Source organism: Phocoena phocoena, chromosome 3, assembly GCF_963924675.1.
Source record: "Phocoena phocoena chromosome 3, mPhoPho1.1, whole genome shotgun sequence".
Classification (NCBI taxonomy): Eukaryota; Metazoa; Chordata; class Mammalia; order Artiodactyla; family Phocoenidae; genus Phocoena; species Phocoena phocoena.
Window position 1 is genome coordinate 76,864,896 of NC_089221.1, and position 23,934 is coordinate 76,888,829.

Genomic DNA, 23,934 nt, shown 5'->3' on the forward strand with positions numbered 1-23,934 from the left:
ACAAATGGAACAAACCTTTAAAAATTGGGAATCACTATACTGTACACTTGTAACATATAATACTGTACATCAACTACACCTCAATAAAAAAAAAGAGATAGAAAAGCTACAGATATTGAACAAGAAAAAAAAGTACATGAGAATTGAAATAATTTAAATTAAAAAATTTAAATTAAGGCATGACTGCAGCTGTAAGAAAAACAACCCATGCTCTAGATATAGGTTCAAAAAATTACATACAGCTATGTTAATAATTAGAGTAATATGTCTGCAGGTTAATATTTTGCTACTTCCAAGTACACGTCAAGGCCGATCTGGTATTTTAAAGGAGCTATGTAAAGTTAACCGGGGTCACATAGAAAAAATAACGTATATATGTGTACACATAGATGCACATACGTGCATACCAGTTTAAACAAGTTAAAATTTCTTTCAGGGAAAGTAAAAAGTGTCTCTATTTGTTTCCTTCTTGGCCCCTGATCACCTTACTTCTAGTGCTACTTTTATAACTTTTAACTATAACTGTGGAAATATGCAATCTGTATTTCTGTTCAGATAGGTATTACATTTGTAACTCATGCATTGTCTTTAAACAACTAAAGATTGCACTGTTTATGGTGAAATGATTGGATTAAAACCAAAATATTTTTGGTCTTCTAATAGCACAGGAAATTATTAAAGATTTTAACACGCACAAATGAGTTCTGTAAACTTTATAACCTCAAATACATTTGATTTTAGCTGTGTTATTTGGAAGTAAACAATTTTTAAAAGGAGTAGCTTAATACTCTTTTCTTAACTTGTTATCAAATTGAATTTAAAACTACAAGTCTAATTACGAGATATCAAGCATAATTTAAAATTTCTTCATGATATAAAAATCAGGGTTCCTGATTTTCTATTTTCTTAGTTAAAAATGCCAATAATAGTTCACTTCTAAAAGATCATAGTTAAAATCTAATTAAGAGGAAGGCTTCCCTTAAAAGATAGAGCCCCCTCTCCCGTGGATTAGAGGGAAGAACTTTATACTGGGCTCACTTTACAGACACCTGCATCATACCTGTGGGTGGTCTGGACATATATTTGAACCTCAGCTTTTGGTGTTCTCATTTACACATTCCATGGCAATCAAATTGTATTTTATGTTCAAAATGATCATTCTTCTGCTAACGCATGAATACATATCCATTCTATGCAGAGCCTACAGTATCCCCTTTCCTTTCTGACCACCCCCATCCAACTTACTAGTTTGGTATTGTCCTTGTTTGATCTTTTAAGGAAAGGAAGGGAAAAGAGAAAAAGAAAGAAGAAAAGAAAGAGCCATTTCACATCAGTAGATGATCAAAAATTCCATAGTCTTCCCCCCTCCTTACCTCCAAAGTTTATTTGAATTTACATAGATGTTTTACAGATATAATCAAGTCTTCCCAGAGGGATTAATCTTTCCTTGCTTTTTACCTGTTTAGAGAGTCTGTTTTCCTCTTCAATGTACTTCTGTTCTTTGGGTATTAATGTTCGTAAGCTGGCTTTCACCTATACATCAACATATGTGTCTGTTATGGATTAATATAGTACAAATGTTTACAAGTTTTTCACGCAGTTCAGTTTGCAATAATTTCGAAAGTTTCAAAGTCCTGGCTGCTGTGCTCATAAAATATAAATGTATACAGTTGCACATGCATGCGCTTCCATTTCTGACGCCGGCAGGCAGCGACCAGAGCACAGCCACAGCGGCAGCCGCCAGCTATAACAGAAAGTGTGGGTGTGCCAGGCAGTGGCAGAAGCGTATTCTCCAGGATACATCAAGGTTTAGAGAAAATGAGGACTGACAGAAATTCTCTACAAATCAGGAACAAAAGCTTTCATGAAACTGAACTCTTTAGCAGTACAAAAAAGCCAAAGTTAAGACTTACAGCATTAAAAATCACATCTATTTCAAGATAGATGACCCCCTTTGTTGGCCCTGTCAGCTGCTTGTTTTTCAAGACGTAGGCTTTCTGTTCACCATTTTGAATCTGCGGGAAAAGGACATGACAGCCGTCTGTCTCGCGGTCTCCACTGAATACACTCCCTCAGTGACCTTTGACCCCCAGCTGCTGAAACTGACAGAGAACCCAAAACAACTGTGGCAATTCTGACAAGTACCTGTTCATTACCAGGATCAAGTCTGTCAGGAAAAATTAACTATCATGGGATTCAACATGGCCGTGCATTGAGTATGTTAAAATTTTTAGTGTTCTTATTACAGACCTTGGTTGAGAAATGACAGATATAGAGCTGAGGGGTTTTTTTTTTCCTTGAGCAAAAGCAACACAGAGCAGTGTGTCAGGTGAATGAAACTTACGGACAGCAATGGTATAGCAACTTTGCCCAGAAAGTCAGCACTTCGATCCCGATCTTCATCATAAACTGTCACTTCAAGAACTGAATGGATATCTTTAATGTTGCTGTATAATAAATATATGTAAAGAAAAAAAGACTTCATCAGTAGGGAACAAGAACACAAATGCTTTTGAAAATTTAGATAGCTCCAGCTGATTTGGTATATATATGTTTTATGTATACCATTTGCATACACATACATAAGGTAGCTTGGTATCTGACAGAATTTCCCACAATGCACCTTAGTAGACATGATGGTTCTATTATCTGGAACTTTGAATACAACTGTAACTTTAAGTTATAATTTTTCAATAAAATATAATTTCCATCTGGATGGGCAAAGAATAAGTTATTGTAAAAAAAAATCAATAAGTGGCACTTATTTTTTTTTAGACTTCTCCTATTCTCATTATTACAATAATTCCCATCTTCTTGTTACTCCCACATGAAGCACTACCAGGTTTGATTTCAGCAAGAGTCACAGTATAGTTTATATAATTTTTCTTTTTTATCATAATAGAATATCTCCTTTATCTTTATAGCTCTCACCAAAACTCTGACTTATTTCTGTTTGGTTTATAGTAAAAATTAACCGACACAGAGTATAGAATGAAGAAAATGTAACATTGATAGCTATTGTACCACCCTAGGATTTAGAAATTAAGTAGTGTTCCATTATGTTCCAAAGACAACATATGTTAACAAACAAGTATGCAAGCTCTTCATATTTTGTTTCTAGAAAAATAAGCCCCAATTGTTGACAGCATTTATTCTTTGATCAAACTGTTTACCAAGAAAACATGAATTAAGAGAAAACAAAAAATGAATATATTCATTACTGAAAGACTGCAACTACATGTGAGAAAAGGCTTTATCAGAGCACAATCAATTAATGGCTTTGATAATTATCAAACCTATTCATTCAATTATGCATTCCAGAGAAAAACACTCTCCACAACCTTCTTAGGAGTGCAAGTCTCCTGACCAGGCTTTCATCTCTTATAAAAATGTGAAATTCCTTAAAGATAAATTGGTCAGATAATTAAATCTGATTAGTTACTGGCTCTTAAGCAAGGACATTATAAGAAATTAATGAGGAATTTAGCAGTTTCTCATATATGAAAATAAAACAGTTTCTCATATACGAAAATAAAATAAACTATGTTAGAAAACTTAAGAAGTACTTCTGTTTGGAGAGTTTTTCTTTGTTCAGAGTTCATTTCTAAAGCTCAGCTTAAAAAAAAAAACAAAAAAACCCACGGACTTAGGAGATACTATAGTGTAGCATCGGCAGCTTTTACAGTGCATGATCGAAAAGATTTACAAACTTTTTAAAACAAAAAGAAAATTAACTCAAAGTGTTTTCTGGTACATAGGACAGTACTTAATATTCTTATTGTGCTAAAACGCAACAAACCCAAACTAAAACATCTGCCGAATCCGAGACTGAATTGTTTGCTGATTTGAGCAATGGAACAAATAGAGCTTTGTCCTCCTTGGTGTCAGTGCAATTGGGGAGAATTTCAATAGAAAGTATAAAAGGAAGAAGCAGTACGGCAATTCAGTTAATGGGAGCAAAATCCTTCATCAAATCATATATAAGATGCATAGTTTAAAAAAAATATCTGTGAAAACAAAGAAAAATGGCATACCCTTTCCCCAGGTTTCACTATCAGGAAGGTAATGCAATTATGCAATTCATTGTTGCTGGCAAAGGCAGGCCAGATTCATTGAGTTGTTAATCAGTTAAGAATAAACGTACAAAAATTTCAAAAATAAATATCATTTAGCAGCAGTTTTGAAATGAGCTCAAAGAATGACTACTTACAATGTGAAGACTTTGTTCCACTCAGGATTGAGATTTTTGTAGACAGTATGTGTTAGCAGCCTATCATTGTTCAGTTCAACCACACAAAATGGGTCACTTTTACCTACAAGAAATATGGAGGGAACATTTTTAGTACAAATTGCACCCACAGTTCACAGTGTCGTGACCGTGACCACATCTCTTTTCTAAAAAGTTTTATAGAAAACAAAAAGTAAAGTAAAATTTTAAAAATTAAAAAGTAACATCAAAATAGAGTTAGATGTAACTGGGTGATGCTAACAATTGTGATTCAGAGCAATTTAGAACTTGAAGAAAGTAAAAGAGAGCAAATTACATGGCTGCTATTTTAATTTGCAATTTTTTTTACAAAAATACTACTATAACTGCTGGTTATGAGGGGAAACGTGATACATATCCATCCCTAAATCAGATTTTATTTAATTCAATGACCTTTGAAAGGTTCAGCCCCTTTACTTTAATGCATGTATTTTCCAACTCATCTGACTCACTAGGAACTTGTAATAGAAATTCCTAAACAAGTTTATTTTGGGAAAACTGTTAGATTGCAGAATTACAACATTTTAATCTGACTTTAGATTCTCTTCTGAAATATCTATGGCATCACAAAAAGGTAAATTAGACCCTCTGAGGCAGAAAAAAATTCTGCCATTTGAAACTTAACCTCAGTAACCAATCTGCATGTTAAAGAGCAGTATTTTTTCTGTCCACGGAGAGTGAAGGATTTGGAAGTTATCATATATTCAGAGCCACTCTACTCAGCCATAGTCAAACCTCATCCATTCGGTAATTATATCTTGTGATGTCCTCAATATTTTTGTAATGTCATGTCCTGTATTGTAAGAACCCATAAAGTCATTGGCTCTATGGGGGCAGCATTAATGATATTAGTGCAGCATGTAATTTGTTTGATACCTTATACAAATGACAATGAAATCAATATTTAGAGAAAGCTGTCCAGAGGTCATATCTTTTAAACTACAATATTGATTTAGACTACATAAGAGGTTAATGTGCATATTATTAACTTTAATGATAAAGAATAATTGTTTTAAATGCATTGTGAATTGTAGTCACAGTAGTTTACACTTCTGTGAAAGCTTAAATATCACTGAAGATTTTCAATTAAATTTTAATAGGAAAGAATTCATTAGCTATCAGTGACAGATAAGCTATGTATTCCCACACAGCAGTGTATTTACTTTCCATATTGTAATTTTGAAAATGAGCTGTACAAACTGTGATTCACCTTTAATTTAATTTATTAATTTTACATTAAAAAAGAGATTTAATATGTGTGTGTTAGTTCAGTGGCCTCCTATAGCCCAGGATAATTGCGTAAGTTAACATTATGGCAGTCTTTTCAGTTTTTGGTCTTGGGAATAATTTTCAATAAAGAATAGAGAACTGAAACTCTTTAAGGTCGGGTGAAAATTTTACCTCTGGTTTAGGATCTGTATTTTTCCCCACCTTCTTCAGTCCTCTTGCCCTACCTGTTACCACTCTCATTTACAACTCACACATGCCATGAAAGATGGTGTTCAAAAAAATTTCTGTTCATTAAAACACAGTGTAATAGGTTTTATTTGCCACATCAACAACTTTATTTTCTCCCAAAGAATTCAGGTACAATCATGAAAAATAGATTAGTTTTCAAAAGCTTAGTTATTCTGAAGGCTCGTATTAAGCATCTTCTCTCCACATCTAGCTTTGTGCTGGGTACTATGGTATAAACAAAAGAACAGAGCACATAAACTCCAACCTCAAATAGTTTATAAAAGGTTTGGAGAGATAAAATATATCTACATATAACAAACATAGGGAAGATTAAAGCCACATTTATGGTAGAATTCATGTCAAAAGAGTATTTTACTTTCACTTTAGATGAAATGATAGGCTTTGGAAACATTTACTTAAAAGACAAGTGTAACTCTCATACTCTTGCTTGGACCTCATTTTAACTTTTCTTGTATACATGTACATTCACGTTAATCAGTAAAACGTAACTACAAAAAGATAGCACTTTTCAGTATTTTTGTTCTGTCATTTTCACTTGCTTTACTTCAATTACTATTCTATTTCAACTGACTTGGTTTTACTTTCCCTCAAATGACCAACAATGTGTAACAGATTCAGTCAAAACGGTACCACTGCTCCAATAACAAAACACAAGAACAAACTCCAGAGACCGAAATCTATGGTGAAAAAATTTACCTTAAACTTCTACAAACAGAAGATGAAAATCTTTACTTGACTTTTTTCCCCACAGGAAGTATATTCAGTTGTGTAAGACTGAATACAGTTCTTTCAACCAACCCCATGGAAAGTCTCCCAAATCATCACCTTTGTTGCTGTATTTTTAATTTACTGACAGTAGAAGGTCTAGAGTCAGTGGTTGGCTAAAGGATCAGAAAGAAACAAAATCTGTGCTTAATGTTTAACATTTTTCATATCTCGTTAAGAAACTGATACATTTATCAAACTCCATGCCCATGAGGTAGTGGCAATCCATATTTTCTTACTATTTAACTGATTATTTCTGAAGACCATTCCTAGGGAAAACCAGTATCAGCCATCTGGCATCACATTACTCAATCTCTCAGTTACTCTCCTCTACTAGAAGAAAGATGTTAAAGAACTAGAGGCATTTCCACACCAAAAACAGCGTAGAACCTTCTAAAGCCACTTCTCAGTCATTTTGCTATTCTAAACTCCCGTGGCATACCGTCACTGGCAAAGATATTCTCCTATCAGAACCTATATTATAACTTGGAATGGGTAACCAATATAATTTTTAAGAGACCATGTTAGACATTATGCAGAATATAATGGTGCTTACGTTAAAAAAAAGAGCCTTTTGCCTGAGGTAGATCAAACCGCTATTTAACATGGCTTTAATTCAAGCTGATTTTCTCCAATCTGAAATCTATTATTCTTAACCTGCTTACAGTCATATAAAAGGCTGACTGTGGTCAGTGACATGACCCAATCCATGTAAATGCTGTCATTTTCATTTTTCTGAAAACTTCTTCTCAAGTTTAACACATCTTTGATGTCTTCTCAGAGCCCATAGGTTAAAATCCACATCATATGGTAAAGAACATAGTCTTTCGTCTCCAATCTCAAGGTCCTTAAAGTCCCTTACTTGAGCTGTATCACACCTTTTGATTCCTCAAACATTCCACGTACTTCCAGAGTTCTGGGCAAGGCATTAAAGTTCAAAGCAAAAGCCCAGTGGTCTGGGAAAAAGGGCCTAAACTTTGGAGGCTGAGCAATCTGGGGTTGAATGCTCACTCTAGGACCCTGGATCTGTTTCCTCACACATTCAGCAGTGACTGTAATGGTCCCTTGCAGATATAATAGTTAGAATACAAGTAGCAGAATGTCTGGCACACTAGCAAGGGCCTCAATAAATAATAGCAATAATAGTAGCAATAATAAGGGCAATTACAATACTTATTATTGTCATAATTGCAAATATTTTCTGAGTTTTTATTATAAGCCCAACATTATGTTTTCAAAAAATTTTATGACTACTGTATGAGAAAGATGCTTTTACTATTTCTATTTTACAGAGAGGAAACTGAAGCTGGCAGATTATATAACTCACCAGGTCACATAGGTTGTTGTGAAGCTATTATTCAAACCCAGGTCCATCTGATCTTCAGAGCCCTTGCTCTACCCCTGTGGTCCATGCTCCCTTTAATTAAATCATATTTAAATGTAAGCCACTAGGCAAGACCTTTCCCAATAACTGTGCCTACCTCAGTATTTAGTGGGCCACACCCAAGGAAAGAGCTGGGTAATGTCTTGTCTATAGATACATTCATTCAACAAATATTTATTGTTTACCACGTACCAGGCACATTCTATATGCTGAGGAGACAGACATAAAACAATTAAAAAAACCCCTGAACTTATGGAGTTTGCATTGAGGAAGAAGAAAGACAATGAATAAGAACATTTTATAGTATTTTAGAAGGTGATAAGTACTATGGAGAAAAATTAAGTTGGGAAGGTCAGTGAGGAGATAAGGAGTGCTGGTATATATGAGTAATTTTTAAAAGGGCTGCCAGAGAAGGTCTCAGTGAGAAAGTAACATATGGGCAAAGAAACGCAAGAGGCAAGGGAGTGACTGTTGGTCAGAGAAGTGACTGTGCCTGGTGTTGCTAGGAATATCCAGAAAGTTAGTGTTGCTGGAGGAATGGATTGGGGGTGGGGGTGAGTATTAGATGGCATAGTTAGAGAGGTACAGGGAGGGTGGCAGGCCTCTGTAGGATTTAGCTCTCACTCGAAGTGCTAGGGCAAGTTTTTGGAGGGATTTGGGTTGAGGTGTGACAGGATCTGATGGCTGCTATTTGGAGAATAAGGTAGAGAGAGGGCAATGGAGGAGACAGGGAGAAGAGTTGGGAGGATATTACAATAACCCAGGTGACGTGGAGTGGTTCGATTCTGGATATATTTTGAAGGTAGAACCAACGGAATTTGCAGATGTCATTATTGAACAATCTATTGTGCCTCATATTATTATTTGGGAATGGAAAACAATTTACTGAGCTTAGCCAAGTCAGTCTTTTTTTGCAAGGTCAAGAAGCATTCAACAAAGGGCTCTGACTAGATATTTCTAGAATCCAGCAGAGGAAAATTTAGGTAAGGAGAGAAAGGCAATTTTATCTTTAACTTCCATTTTCATCTTTTCCTTCTAAAAAATTATGTTTTTACAGTTATCAGTGTGGATGCCAACTTTAGTTCTTTGCACACTATGTTCTTTTTGACTAATTTAAAAAGAACCCTCCTGCCATTAAAGGCATTAAGTGCATTAAAGGGCAATTAAAAATTAACAGCAATTTCAGCCAAAATAACAGTAAACAGACAATATCAAATACTATAAACTTACTACTAGAAAGCACACACGAGATTTTCATTTTAAAGAAGTGGCTACACATAGTTAATGTGTTTATCTGGTTTGCTAAATGATGCTTTAAATGACTGGCTTTTCAGTTCCTAAATTTTGCAGTCTTGATTATGTGCCACCTAAACAAACAAAAACAATCACAGAAATACCAATGATGGACCTAACCATTAATTATCTCCTTAATTATTCCTTCTTTTCATCCTTTTATCATTCCAGTTAGACCCTGTGGTATGCTGCGTTGCTTGCTGAGAGTACTGGAGGAGTGGAGTTGACTACAGGATGCAGTGTTGATGTCTATAAAGTGCATTGTACTCTGCAAAGTTCTAGAGAGTGATGCAAAGCCGGCCCCTGTTATCATTTTATTCGGTACTGTCAGGCTAGAAGTGCAAGGAATGAAAGCAGCATCCAAAGTCGAAGTGTATTTTGTTTCTGATCATTTTTGTCTATCTAAAATAAAGAGCATAAATGCACGGGAACAAAGAGTCTATAATCTCTTGTTTCCCTCTTACTCATTCTCGTCAGAAGACTAAAGCACTCTTCCTTAACTTTTGCCATTTTGGCTAAAAAGTGCCTATCCCTCTCCTTTCCAGTGCAAGAAACTGGAGATTTTGGTTTGGATGCAAGATAGAAATTGAAGCAGTGCTGGGTGAGGACGGGGGCAGGGGGGTTGATTGTGTTACCTGCCATGACAGCTAGAAGAGAATCTTAGCTTTCCTTGAGAACATGGCCACTTTCCATGTCGATAATTTCTAGAGAGAAATAGGAATACATTTTGAAGCATTCATTACTTATTGCGTGTCTGCTTGTCTCACCCCAGAGTTATAATTATGATAAGATTTAGTCCAGCTCTCAAGGCACACACAATTTAGTGGGCAGGATACACATGTAAATACACAATTATAATGCAGGGTTTTAAGCGCTGTAATAAAGGTAAGTGAAGAGTGCAATGGGAGCAATGAAAGGAAGCATATCATTCTCTAAGTCTAGAACAGGAAGAGGAAAAGAAAGTGAAGACTTTTTCCCAGTGGAGATGATGCTGGTGATCTATGCTAATTACACATCTCTATCACCGGCAATTTTAGAAGTGAAGGACTTTAAGAATTTGTGATAAGGACTATTTAGCTTACATCTATTTGTTTATCCCTTTAATAGGGTCTCTGTAACACAAAACCTAGATCTATGTTATATAACAATTATAAAATAGATACTTACAAATATTATGTTAGGACTGATGCATTTATCCATAATCTAGTTAAATACTAAGAGCTATCTTTTTTTGCTATGGATTTTTATAGGGAAAAAAATCTCCCAAGGGAATTAAAATTAGAACGAGACTTTTTTACCTTAACTCATAAAAATAAACCTATGACAGATCTTAAAGCATCTACTCTATTACTTCAGTTCTCCTTGCGGTGAAAAGACATTCCTATAACCATAAAAATAAACATCAGAAATGTCTCCAATGGGCATGTCGAATGGCAAACTTCAAATCGCAGTGAGGATTAAACAGGGTGCACTGACTGGCTAATTCTCTCTCACTCTTAGCCCTTGTTCTCTGAGGTCACCACACTGACATATTTACAAAGAATTGTGGGAAAGTCAGCACCACCCCTGTTCACTCGCTACCTGTATTGTGGGCAAGTGGATAACTTCAGTTTGTGCAAACTACTGGTTTGAGTATTAAAGTCACTCAAGAGATACTGAATGATATTCTTGCTCCCCAAATAGAAAGTTAATTCTGATCCATCAGTGGTGGGCTTTGTCCAAGGTCATTTTGCTGCTGACAAGTGGCACACTTTGCTGGTTGTGAAGTGTTATAAAAATGGGTGCGTGTGTGGGGACCCAGTGACCACCTCTTTGTTGCCACGTCTCTGAAAACACAGAGGCTTTCAGTAGCACTGAAAGCAATTCATACCCACAGGGGCCTTTTATTTTGGGGCTACCTTGCACAAATTAAACTCTTTGGTTTAATTTCCTCAGTTGCCACAGTTTGAAATGGTTATAATTTAACCTTTAAAAAAATTATAATCAAGGTTGCCATCTTTCTACAAACTGGAATTTCAATCATAACACATAACAATGTTATAGTTGAGGGAATCCCATGGGGTCCACCAAAATAAAGAGCAACCTACATTGGAGACATCTTCCAATCCTCCCCTTATCACTGGAGATGAGGCTTTGACCTTAGCCTTTTTCATCGACTGACCTCAACGTATTTTAAACATCTGATTAGTAGAATTACATTAACTGACACTCTTCACTAAGTTCCCACTGGGTCTGGCTCTGGGACTAAATAATAATAGGGCTTCTCTTTTCTCACTAAGTCATGAAGCAGGTTTCATTGTGGCATAAAAATGGACCCTCTAGAGTTGTGGGTCTCAGCCCACTAGGTATAAAACATTTTCCTCATATTGTAGATTTTGTAATGCCTTCCTCACTATTCTGAAATACAATAAAACCAACCCATAAGTGATTTCAATATTTAATTTAATGCTATTATACAGAGGAATAAATAGAAAGTTGGGTATGTACAATAAAGTCATATGTTGATTTATTCAACAAATATTTATTGAGTACGTACTATGTGTTAGGCCATATGAACAAACAAACAAAATAAAAGGAAAGGTCTCTGCTCTCCTGGAGTTTGCTTGCAGCGGCGAGGGAGGAAAGAGGATAAATATTGAACATAATTAATAAGCAGATTATATTGTATGTTAGAGAGTGATATATGTTAATGGAAAACAGAAAAACTACAGCAGGATAAGGGGTTTGAAGAGTGTGGGGGAGGGGCACCGTTTATACAATTAATTAGGGTGGTTGGAGTAGACCTCATTGTGAAGGGAGGTCTGAGCAAAGAACTGAATGAAGTGAAGGAGTATTTAACTGGATATTGGGAGAAAAGTGCTCCAGGTAGAGGGAGGAGCTACAGCAAAAGCCTGGTGTGCTCCAGGACCCTGATAATAGGACACAGTGAGCAACAGGAAGAAGAGAACATGTCAGAGAAGTAACAAGGAACCAGGTCATGAAGTGCCTTGGAGGCAGTCCTAAGGTCTTTGGTGTTTACTGTGTAAAGTGGCAGCCATCAACAAGACTTGAGTAAATAATATGTATTTCAGGATGTAATCTAGACTCATAACCATGAAACAGATTTTAAAGCTATATTAGTGTCTATATTTATTCATGCAGGACATGGGACAGTTTTCACTCTTTATGATTGTCTAATTATTTTTAAGACGATTAGTATCCCCGCCCCTCAACTCCCAACATAAATAATATTCCCCAACCATTGTGGCAACTTAATTCCCCCAAAGATTTCTAAAGCACCCAAGGGGGCAATACTGCCCTCTCCCAATTGAGAATCATTTCCCTACAGCAATAGTTCTTAAACATTTTGGTTTCAGGAACTCTTAAAAATTGCTGAGGATCTCAAACAGTTTTTTTGTGTGGGGGTTATATCTATCAAAATTTATCATTTTAGAAATTAAAAATGAAAGCGTATAAAGATACACTGTGTTCTTGGGTCGGAAGAATTAATATTGTTAAAATGACCATACTACCTAAGGCAATGTACAGATTCAATGCAATCCCTGTCAAAATACTAAAGATATTTTTCACAGAACCAGAATAAATAATTTTAAAATTTGAGTTGAAAGACAAAAGACTCTGAGTAGACAAAACACTCTTGAGAAAGAAGAAAAGAGCTGGAGGAATTATGCTCCCTGACTTCAGACTATACTACAAAGCTACAGTAATCAAAACAGTATGGCACTGGCACAAAAACAGGCAGAGATCAATGGAACAGAATAGACAGCCCAGAAATAAACTCACCTACTTGTGGTCAATTAATCTATGAAAAAAGGTGGCAAGGACATACAATGGAGAAAAAACAGTCTTGAAGAGTACTGGGAAAACTGGCAGCTACATGTAAAACAATGAGATTAGAACATTTCCTCACACCATATCCAATAATAAACTCAAAATGGATTAAAGACCTAACTGTAAGACTGAAAATCATAAAACTCCTAGAGTAGCGGTCCCCAACATTTTGGCACCAGGGACTGGTTTGGTGAAAGACAATTTTTCCATGGATGGGATGGCAGGGTGGATGGTTTTGGGAAGATTCAAGCACATTATATTTATTGTGCACTTTATTTCTATTATTGTAACATATAATGTAATAATTACACAACTCACCACAATGCAGAATCAGTGGGAGCCATGAGCTTGTTTTCCTGCAACTAGATGGTCCCGTCTGGGGTTGACGGGAGACGGTGACACCTGAAGTGTGCTGCTTATGTCCAGTCTACTCCATAATCTCATTTTGGTGGCTGTTACTGCAGAAAACCCTACTTCACAAAGATAGGATATTGGAAATAGAAGCAGGCTTTTCAGTGCTTTTGTGGCAGTCTCAGGATATTCTGCCTTGACTTTAATCCAGAACGTATGGAGATCTGAAGTTGTCTCAAACATACTTTTAAGGGCACCATCATTTGTGACCTCAAGTAGTTGATCCTCTTCTAGCACGGACAAAGTCAGTTCATCTGACTTATTCACAAATGGGTCGAGGGTCCGTTCCTTCCCAGGTCAGGGGTTTTTCGTGGCTGGGAAGTAATGCTCAAACTCTTTTGAAAGTAATGCTCAAACTCTTTTGAAAGTAATGCTCAAACTCTCCCAAAGTTCTGAGATAGGTGATCATGCACCAGCTGGAAGAAAGAAGGCCCTGGTTCGGACTCTTTCAAAATCTCTGCTAATATTTGAAACATGTCAAAAATCCCAATGTTCACTCATCGAGCCCATAATTCCAGTTTGGCTTTGAATGCAGCCACTTTACCTGCCGACTTGAACACAGTTGTCATTCTCCCCTGAAGTGACAGATTGAGTTCGCTGAGAAGGTTGAATATGTCACACAAGTAAGCAAGTTTTGCGACCCATTCTGTGTCACTGAAATGTGCTGTCAGTGGTGACTGTTTTTCTAAAAGAAATCTCTGGAGCGGCTCTCGTAACTCAAACACTCTGGCCTGTGATCTACCTTTAGAAAGCCATCTCACTTTTATGTATAAGAGAAGACGTGTGTGCTCTGCGTCCATCTTCTCACAGAGCTGTGTGAACAGATGTGAATTAAGGGCATGTACTTTAATGTGGTTGATAATTTTAATCACATCCTGCAAAAGGCTGTTAAGTTCGGGTGACATTTTTCACCTAGCCAGCATCTCTCTATGGATGACACAGTGCATAGACTCACATTCAGAAGCAACCTCTTTGACTAGAGTAATGAAACCAGAAAGCCATCAGTCATGGCAGCTGCTCTGTCCGTGCATATACTGACACAAAATGACCAGTTCAGTTTTCCTGATATGTAATTGTTCAAAGACTTGAATAGTTCTGTAGCTGTGGTGTTGGTTGGCAACAAAAGTGCACATAACATATCCTCATGCACATCCTTCTGAAAAATAAATCGCACAAAAACAAGCATTGTTGCCTTGTTGTCAACATCAGTCGACTCGTCAACCTGGAGTGCGTACCATGGTGACTCATTAATCCTCTCTAACAACTGTGCCTCGGTATCCTCTGCTATTTCATCAGTTCATCTAGTTATGGTACTAGCCAAAAGAGGAACACTTGCCACCTTTTGAACTGCAGCCTTTCCTAGAAGTTCATGACAAATGTCCTTAGCAGCAGGCAGGATCAACTCTTTACCAACAGTAAAGGGCTTCTTAGCTTTAGCAATGAGGTTAGCCACTAAGAATCAGTGCAGACACATTTGATGAAGTGGTGGCCTTCAATAATTGCTTCTGTTCTTTGTGTTCACGATTTTTCCTTTGAAAAACTCCAAAGGCTTGCCTTTTAATGCAGGGTGCTTGGTCTCCGTGTGGTGAAGCAGTTTTCAAGGTTTCATGGCTTTGCTGGATAGCCAGTTGTCACATGTTAAACAAAGTGGGCTTGGAGGATGTGAATCACCTCTTGCAATGAACCTGTAATTTAAGCAGGACTCTTGGTATTTTCTTTTAAGTGCAGCTTTCTTTTTGTTGGCAGTCTTACTTCCGGTGTCTCATCATTGGGTCTTTCCCCCTTTTCAAAGAAGCTCTCCAGCGACGTTTGTTTTTTACTCATTTTGGCTAGGGCTAGCTTGTGGGCTTACCAAAACCGTGACTGAGACAAGAGCACAGTGCAGGAAAGAGGCGTGGATGAAAGTGGTAAATAAAATAATGGGTCGGCCACACGCAGACTAAACTAAGTGTCAGATTCTGACTTAGAGCCTGCCACCAGATGCAGCCTAATTGTCACTTGCCACTCACTGATGGGGTTTTGACATGAGTCTGCAAGCAACTGATTTATTATGGTCTCTGTGCAGTCAAACCTCTCTGCTAATGATAATCTGCATTTGCAGCTGCTCCCCAGAGCTAGCATCACCGCCTCAGCTCCACCTCGGATCATCAGGCATTAGATTCTCGTAAGGAGCACGTGACCTAGACCCCTCACATGCGCAGTTCACAGTAGGGTTTGTGCAACTATGGGACTCTAATGCCACCGCTCATCTGACAGGAGGCGGAGCTCAGGCAGTAACGTGAGCGATGGGGAGCGGCTGTAAATACAGATGAAGCTTCGCTTACTCACCGCCGCTCACCTCCTGCTGTGCAGCCTGGGTCCTAACAGGCCACAGACCAGTATCGGTCTGTGGTCTGGGGGTTGGGACCCTTGTCCTAGAGGATAACATAGGCGGAACACTCTTTAACATAAATCAGAGCAATATTTTTTGGATCTGTCTCCTAAAGCACGGAAATATAAGCAAAAATAAACAAATGGGACCTAATTAAACTTAATTTCCTTTGCACAGCAAAGGAAGCCATCAACAAAATGGAAAGACAACCAGCTGAATGGGAGAAAATATTTGCAAATGATATGACTGATAAGGAGTTAATATCCAAAATATATAAACAGTTCATACAACTCAAAATCAAAAAAACAAACACTGTGATTAAAAAGTGGGCAGAAGACCTGAATAGACATCTTTCCAAAGAAGAAATGCAGGTGGCCAATAGGCACATGAAAAGATGGTCAATATCACTAATCATCAGGGAAATACAAAACCACAATGAGATATCACTTCACACCTGTCAGAATGGCTATAATCAAAAGGAACACAAACAACAAATGTTGGTGAGCGTGTGGAGGAAAAGGAACCCTTGTACACTGTTGGTGGGAATTTAAATTGGTGCAGCCACTCTGCAAACAGTATGGAGGTTACTAAAAAAAGTGACAATAGAACTGCCATATGACCCAGTAATTCCACTCCAGGGTACATATCTGAAAAAAACAAAAACACTAATTTGAAAAGATACAGGCACCCCAATGTTCATAGCAGCACTATGTACAATTGCCAAGATATGGAAGCAACCTAAGTGTCCATGAATGGATAAAGAAGATGGGGTATATATACACAATGGAATACTATTCAGCCATAAAAAAGAAGGAAATTTTGCCATTTGCAAAAACATGGATGGACTTGGAGGGTATTATGCTAAGTGAAATAAATCAGACAGAGAAAGACAAATACTGTCTGATATCAATTATATGTAGAATCTAAAAAATACAACAAACTAGTGAATATAACAAAAAGGAAACAGACTCACAGATATAGAGAATAAATTAGTGGTTGCCAGTGGGGAGATGGAAGGGGGAAGGGGCAGTATAGGAGTACGGGTTTAAGAGGTACAAACTATTAGGTATAAAATAAGCTACAAGGATATATTGTATAACAGGGAATACAGCCAATATTTTATAACAACTATAAATGGAGAATAACCTTTAAAAATTGTGAATCACTATATTGTACACCTGTAACTTACATAATATTGTACATCAACTATACTTCAATTTAAAAAAATGAGAGATGTAACCTATCATTCATTAAGAAATAACAATAATAAGTCCATGACATGTTATCATAAGAGTGATCAAATATTATGTAGCCTTTGAAAAACTCCATTGTACACTCATGGGAGAATGACAGTGAAAAACGCAAATAACATCTCAGTATTATTATGAAGACAGTTTTGAATTCACAAATTCCTAAATGGGTCTTGGGAATCCCCAGAGGTTCCCAAGTCACACTTTGAGAACCATGACTAAGAGCAATGGAAATAAAGCTTCATGTATACATGAGTTTATTTGGTATATAGAATTAGATGCAAAAGAATATTTATAGCATTGTGTTTAACTAGATGCATTCTTGAGTCCTAGAAGTAAACCTTCTTGGTATTAGCTGGGAAGCTCAAAATTTATGACAGATGAACGGGCAATAAAACAAGACAGACAAGAAACTGGAAAATAAAGAAAAAGGAGACTATGGGATTTAGAAAATGAGGAGAGGCAATAGAGAAGTTATGTCTAAGCCTTTAACAGTTTAGATAAATTATGGTAAAAAAACATTTAAAGGCTTTATTTTCAATTACTATTTAATAAGAAACTACATACAAGTGATGTTACTAGATTAGAAACACAAAAGTTGTTTGGTCTCAAATACGTATAAAGATATATCATAAGCTTCTTTGATTTTCCAAGCCCTTGAAGACACTTTAGGACCTATATAAATACATATTCAATTAGATTCTCCACAGAGAAACATGAGGTTTTAGACCCTCTTTCCTGTAAGTAAATTAACTATCTGGAGAGGTCTTTTGCAATGGAATAAAATTCTTTAGACTTAAAAAATTAAGAACTGTATTAGGTGATTAAACCTTTTTATATGTTTAGGCAATAAAACTGAAAATTGCCATCTGTCAAGCCTTTGTCTTTAGAATGATATCTTTGTCTTTTTATTTCTCCTCTACATAATATCTACTCATTCAGGTATCTGTTATTCATCTTGGCACCCTTGGCAGGATCTCAGATTCTTAGGACTGGGAGAGAAGCCTTAGAGGTCAAGTTCAAAAGCTCATATAGGACTTGAATCCCCTCTGCAACCAGGTGGTCATACAGGCTTGGCTTCAAAGGTTCCAGCGATGTGGAATCACTACATCCACAGGAATATTCTGATCTATTTTTCTGCAATCATAATTTGGGGGAAATGCTTCTTTACATTTTATGTCTCTCTAGCTATTGTCTATTCTATGATTTGCCCTCTGCAGTGATTTTTGAAGTTTAAATGAAATAATGGGTGTAAAGGAGGGGCACAGCATCTGTCACTGAGAGTATCTGATTCATGTTGTTACCTGCTCTCCTGCACTGGATAGTGTGGATGGCTTGCTGAGCATCTATTCTAACTATTTCTAGTATGTCTCTTCCTGACCTAGAGAGGCCACAAGGGCCTCCCTTGCAGCTGGGGTTGCAGATGTGATTTAGGTTGCACCAATCAGAGGTACTTGCCTAAGATTTGACTTTAGAACTCAGTTCTCTGAGAGGGTGTGGAGTCCATTTTGCTGCGGCTCACACAGCAAGCAGGAGTAGTATAAGCAGCTGACACAATGTCTTCCCAACATACCCATGTGGCAGGAGCTGAAACTCCTTGGTTCTTTCATGTAGCTTTAGTATTAACTTCTGGAAAGTGAGCTTAGAGCTTGTTTTCTTAGACCCTTCCTGCCTCCAAAGATTCTGTGATCCATTGAAAACTCTATAACAAATCCCTTTCTGATTAAATGTGCTAGAAGGAAGTTTGCTCTTTGGATTGAACCTTGGCCATTACTACTTCTGCCAACTCCTATCAACACCCTCCCCATGACAGGCTTTGGATAATTGACAAAAGAAATCATATCCAATTCCACATCTTCCTTTCTCTGGTTCAACTTCATGGCTTCACTGAATAGATGTGGATTGGCCTCCCTGCCTTGCCATGTACAAGCTGGGGTGTGTGTGTGTCTGTTGATCTAGACAAGTTACTTAACCTCTCCACACCTCAGTTTTCTAATTTGTAAAGTGGAGATAACAACAATACCTAATTAGATTGTTGTGAGATTAACTGTGATAATCCTTGTACCAAGCTTAGGGTAGTGTCTGACATGTGATAAGGGCTCAATAAATATTCGTTGCCACTATTATTGTCATTATCACTTTCACTGAGCTATTTTCAATGGCCTTGATTTTAAAATGCCAGATATACCAACCAAGGATATTTTCTGGTGAGTTTGTCAATGTCCTTCTTTAAAGTGTAGCTTTTAAAACTGAATTCATACCCCAGGATGTCTGATGAGCCCAAAAGAGAGTATCATTCTCAACACTCTCCTTTTATTCAATGTAACAAAACTGACATATGTATCATTCACTCTCATGGAGATTAAACTCAAGTCAGACTCAAAGTCTTTTCTGTATTTTCTACTGTTAAAGCAAGACATCACTGTTTCGTACGGAGGTAAGATTTTTGATTTATACTTTTGAATGTTCATCTTGCAGAACTAAGCCTGTCATTTCAGTCTGTTGATTATATATATATATATATAAATTGTATATTGTACCAATTATATATATATATATATATATATATATAAATAGCATACATATGTTGGTCTCATGTAAAATGAATTAACTATGCCTCCTAGCAAGTTTGATAAGGAAGCAGCCAATTATCTCCTCAAAGTCATTAATAAATACATTGAACAGGTTAGACCAAGGATAGAGCCCTGCATTCCTCCATTTAGCCATTAATCCTTTAATATAATCACCCTTTGAGCTTGAAGGTTTAGTCATTTATGAGTCTAACTACACTATCATATCATCCAAACATCCCTGTAGTAAGATTTTATTTCAATAGCCTAGTTAAATCCAGATCCTGTCTGCAGCATCTCCCTAACCCGCCGTTCTAGAAAATGCATTTCTTATTTACACACCAATATCATAATGTAACAAAATATATATAACAGTTGAATTTTAAACACTAATTCTAACATCTGAAAGCATTTCTTCCAGCACTGAGTGAAACCCTGGAGCTAGCCCTCCAAGCCAAATCAGCAATTCTCTATTTCTTTACTCAAAGGATCATTTTGTAATCTTAGTTCCACAGAACTCAATTAATTATTTTATAGTATTTCTTTTTTCCTCATTTCCCATTGATAGTGGGACCACCACTTTCTCAGCCCATAGTCCTTCACCTCTAGAGCATATCAAACCCAATTATTAATCTCTTTTGTCATCCCACCTATTCTTCCAGAGCAGTATCTCCTAACCATGTGACCTGCATATGAATCACACATGATTTCTGTAATTCCCTGTAAAACACTAGTTCAGACTCAGGCCTCACCAGTCCTTATGTTAAATTTTCATTTTAATTCCTCTTTTCACAAATTTATCAACTTTTGGTTTTAGATGGATACTTTTGCATTTCTATAATTAGAATATGATTTAGCTTTTTAAAAATAAAATTACTAAAAGGAAGCAACTTTTATTTCTATATGCAATATGGTGGCATAAAAGAATAAAGAGCAATGATTTGCTTTCTTTCCTTGTGATGCCTTTGTCTAGTCTCATTCTTAAGGAAGAGATTTATATAGTGTTAAGACATTTAACATGTATGTGCGTCATACTGTTTTCTAAACTAGGTATATTATAATGATAAGAATGTCAGGTGTTGGATGTTTTTAATGCATTCTAAATTACATGAAATTTCTTCTCTAAGTATACTATCTGCTTAACGGTCTTCTACAAGCTTAATTATTAAAATGCAAATAGAAACATTAGGTTATATAAAGGAAATAAAGCATACTTGGGAAATTTAAAATATATTTTGTGTAAAACTTTGGTTTATGTTTCAAGAAATACGTTTTTTTTGTTTTTTTGCTTTTTCTTTTTGCGGTACGCGGGCCTCTCACCGTTGTGGCCCCTCCCGCCGCGGAGCACAGGCTCTGGACGCGCAGGCTCAGCAGCCATGGCCCACGGGCCCAGCCACTCCGCGGCATGTGGGATCCTCCTAAACCGGGGCACGAACCGGTGTCCCCTGCATCGGCAGGTGGACCCTCAACCACTGCGCCACCAGGGAAGCTCAAGAAATATAGTTTTAAGATTTTAAGATAGTGAAAGTTTAAAAGTTACATCCACAAATAACCCCCTTTTTGGGTAAATTATTTTACCCTTGATAATTTACAAATAGGAAGGAATTCCACTGCATTAGATATATAATACTTTCAATGGGACTATGTAGAGTTTAAAGGATATCCATTTTCTTTTCTTCTAACATAGGTTTTAAATAATGATCATAAATTCTAAGGCTGCATTTATCAGATATCGTCAGTGTTATTAAATGTGATAACGGCAATGAAAGTCATATGCTATTAAAAATTCAAACTGCTGGGCTTTCCTGGTGGCGCAGTGGTTGAGAGTCCGCCTGCCAGTGCAGGGGACACGGGTTCGAGCTCCGGTCTGGGAGGATCCCACATGCCGCGGAGCCACTAAGCCCGTGCGCCACAACTATTGAGCCTGCACTCTAGAGCCCGCAAGCCACAACTACTGAGCCCACGTGCCACAGCTACTGAAGCCTGTGCACTTAGAGCCCGTGCTCCGCAACAAGAGAAGCCACTGCAATGAGAAGCCTGCACACCGCAGCGAAGAGTAGCCCCCGTTCCCCACAACTAGAGAAAGCCTGCACGCAACAATGAAGACCCAACGCAGCCATAAATAAATAAATAAATAAAATTTTTTAAAAAATTCAAACTGCTATAATTCTATAAAAGAAACAGCATAGCTACTTCTACCCGTAGAGCTATCACATTCCGAGAGCCACTCAAGTGACAATTGCTCATATCTTATGCAATTTGCTTGAGTAACCCACAAGAGTTAATTTTTTAAAAGGATAATAGCTTGGATGTATATGTGCTTGGCATTCAGTATATAAAACTTTCAAAGAAGAGGCTCGCCTTTCTCTGTACAGCTACCTTTTCATTTTCTTTCTCTGAATAGACCTATAATATTCAGAGAAAATATCAAGAATAATAAATCCAAATCTCTGTATAAAATATACCTTCATGACACACTCAAGCTGGAAATCACAGGAACCAATAAAAATGCAGGCAGCCTACTGATAATGAGGTCAGAAATACAAATAAATTTACTTTTAATGAAGACTGGAGGCACAGTAATCAAAGTGTTAAAATTCATTTCATGCATATCTCATTTGCTTCCTAGCTGATATTTACCACACAATCTGTGAGAAAGTAGAGACCTAAGATGCTCCAGATAAATGGCTCAATTAATTGTACAGAGGTAGACTTCTTTGAGCTGAGCCGGAGCTGTGAGCTCTTTATTAAAAGCACTATTCTGTAGCCCATAACCTTGTTCCTTGACTCCTCTCTGGTTTCCAATTTAAACAAGTCCCCGTGCGGCCTGCTCTAAAGGGCTTTGTCTCCCTGTCATTGTTAAGAGAGCTGAGGCATCCTGGAAGTGTGAAATCAGACCTCATGAGCTGAACGGTTCCCCAGGGAACGCTGGACTACACAGAAGGTCAAAGTCATGGGCCGGACCATCTGAAAGTGTCTGATCGCCGGTCTGTGACACAGCAAGTTGGGGTGGGGTGTGGAGGCTAGACTGAAGAGGACTGAAATTGAACACATCTTAATTAAAGCCCACAGACAGCAAAACAAAATGTTTTCTAGGCAGCCTGTCAAATGGGGCTTAAATTTAGCTCTGCTAATGAATCTGAGCTGCTAACTGTTATTTCTTAAGATAATAAGACTCTCACGGAAGCTGATAAAAAAACCGTAGCATGTCTTTTTCTGCTGTTTTGTTACTGAAATATTTTCCAACAATGAAGACAGTTTTCCTAAAGAAAAACATGGGAAAAGTCTATGCAAAAAAAGGGGTAGTCAACAGCTCTCTTAAAAACTAGTAGATTTCCAGACTGTGGAGCTGGTGAGTTACAAATCTTTATGTGTAGTGTTGTTCTAGAAAAAGATATGCTCATTTAATGGGACTATTTCAATGACAGCTTATGTTAACTGTAAAATTCTCTCCTCTTCCTTTTTTTTCTCTCTCTCCCTCTATTGTTTCCTAAAAGAGATGGTGCATTAATTTGAGAGATCAATTCACCTGGAGTGAAGAAGTTTTATATTAGTGTACCTTTTAATAGAGTGAAAAGGTAGGGCATCTTTTGAAAGGGTTTCACAGTTTCCCATATCAGTGTTTCTGAAACTGAGTGGCTGGTAATCCCTGGGGAGGCTGTGACCTCTTCCTCAGGAGCTCAAAAAAAAAAAAAAAACCCAGGGGAAAATGAAGGGGAGGGGCTGAGGAGAAGAACCTTTTTCTTTTTCTTCTCTAAGAACTTGAAAGAACCAATAGGCCAGGTCTAAATACGCTGCAAAGAAAGCCTCACTCAATACAGAAGACTTTAAATGTTCGGCTGAAAGCAAAAATTAGGCCCCGTCCAAGGAAGAATAATTAGAAACTAGAAAAGACAAATTCCAACATACATGAACTGTTTCCCATCACCACCACCACCAAAAAAAAAAAAAAAAAAAAAAGTCCACCATTGGTCTCTCTCTCCTCACAATCTGTCCAGTTTCAGGGAGCACTTGATTTAGTGGTAGAATCTTCCCCCCAGTGAACACAGGGCCAGACGACCTGCAGGTTTTGCTTTGATGATCCAGAGAGACATTAACCTTTTCACTGGTTACGTGAAAGGTAAGTAAGTTGTACCGTGCAGTATTTTTCAGTTAATCAAACTTTTTCCCTCACGAAGAATTTAGCTGACCAACTTTGAAAACCGGAGTGCCACTTTCTCAGGCTGTGAAAGGCTGCCCACAATTTGACTGAAATTTCAATCCACTCTTGTGCCTCGCTCAATGCATGTGTATGTGTGGGAGTTGTAAATTGA

The 23,934-nt window shown here is 37.3% G+C and overlaps 1 protein-coding gene across 5 annotated transcripts in view; it reads right to left on the reverse strand.

The window, feature by feature from the left end:
- MCTP1 (multiple C2 and transmembrane domain containing 1) overlaps positions 1 to 23,934 on the reverse strand; it is a 533,762-nt gene that overhangs the window by 160,556 nt on the left and 349,272 nt on the right. For 4 of the 5 annotated variants that reach the window (XM_065875060.1, XM_065875059.1, XM_065875058.1 and 1 more), the window contains 4 exons: positions 4,211 to 4,313; positions 2,345 to 2,447; positions 1,914 to 2,015; positions 1,459 to 1,533 (listed from right to left, as the gene is read on the reverse strand). In XM_065875060.1, the coding sequence (XP_065731132.1) occupies positions 1,459 to 1,533; positions 1,914 to 2,015; positions 2,345 to 2,447; positions 4,211 to 4,313 (383 nt within the window). The remainder of the gene's footprint in view (positions 1 to 1,458; positions 1,534 to 1,913; positions 2,016 to 2,344; positions 2,448 to 4,210; positions 4,314 to 23,934) is intronic. The other variant, XM_065875063.1, reaches the window with a different exon arrangement.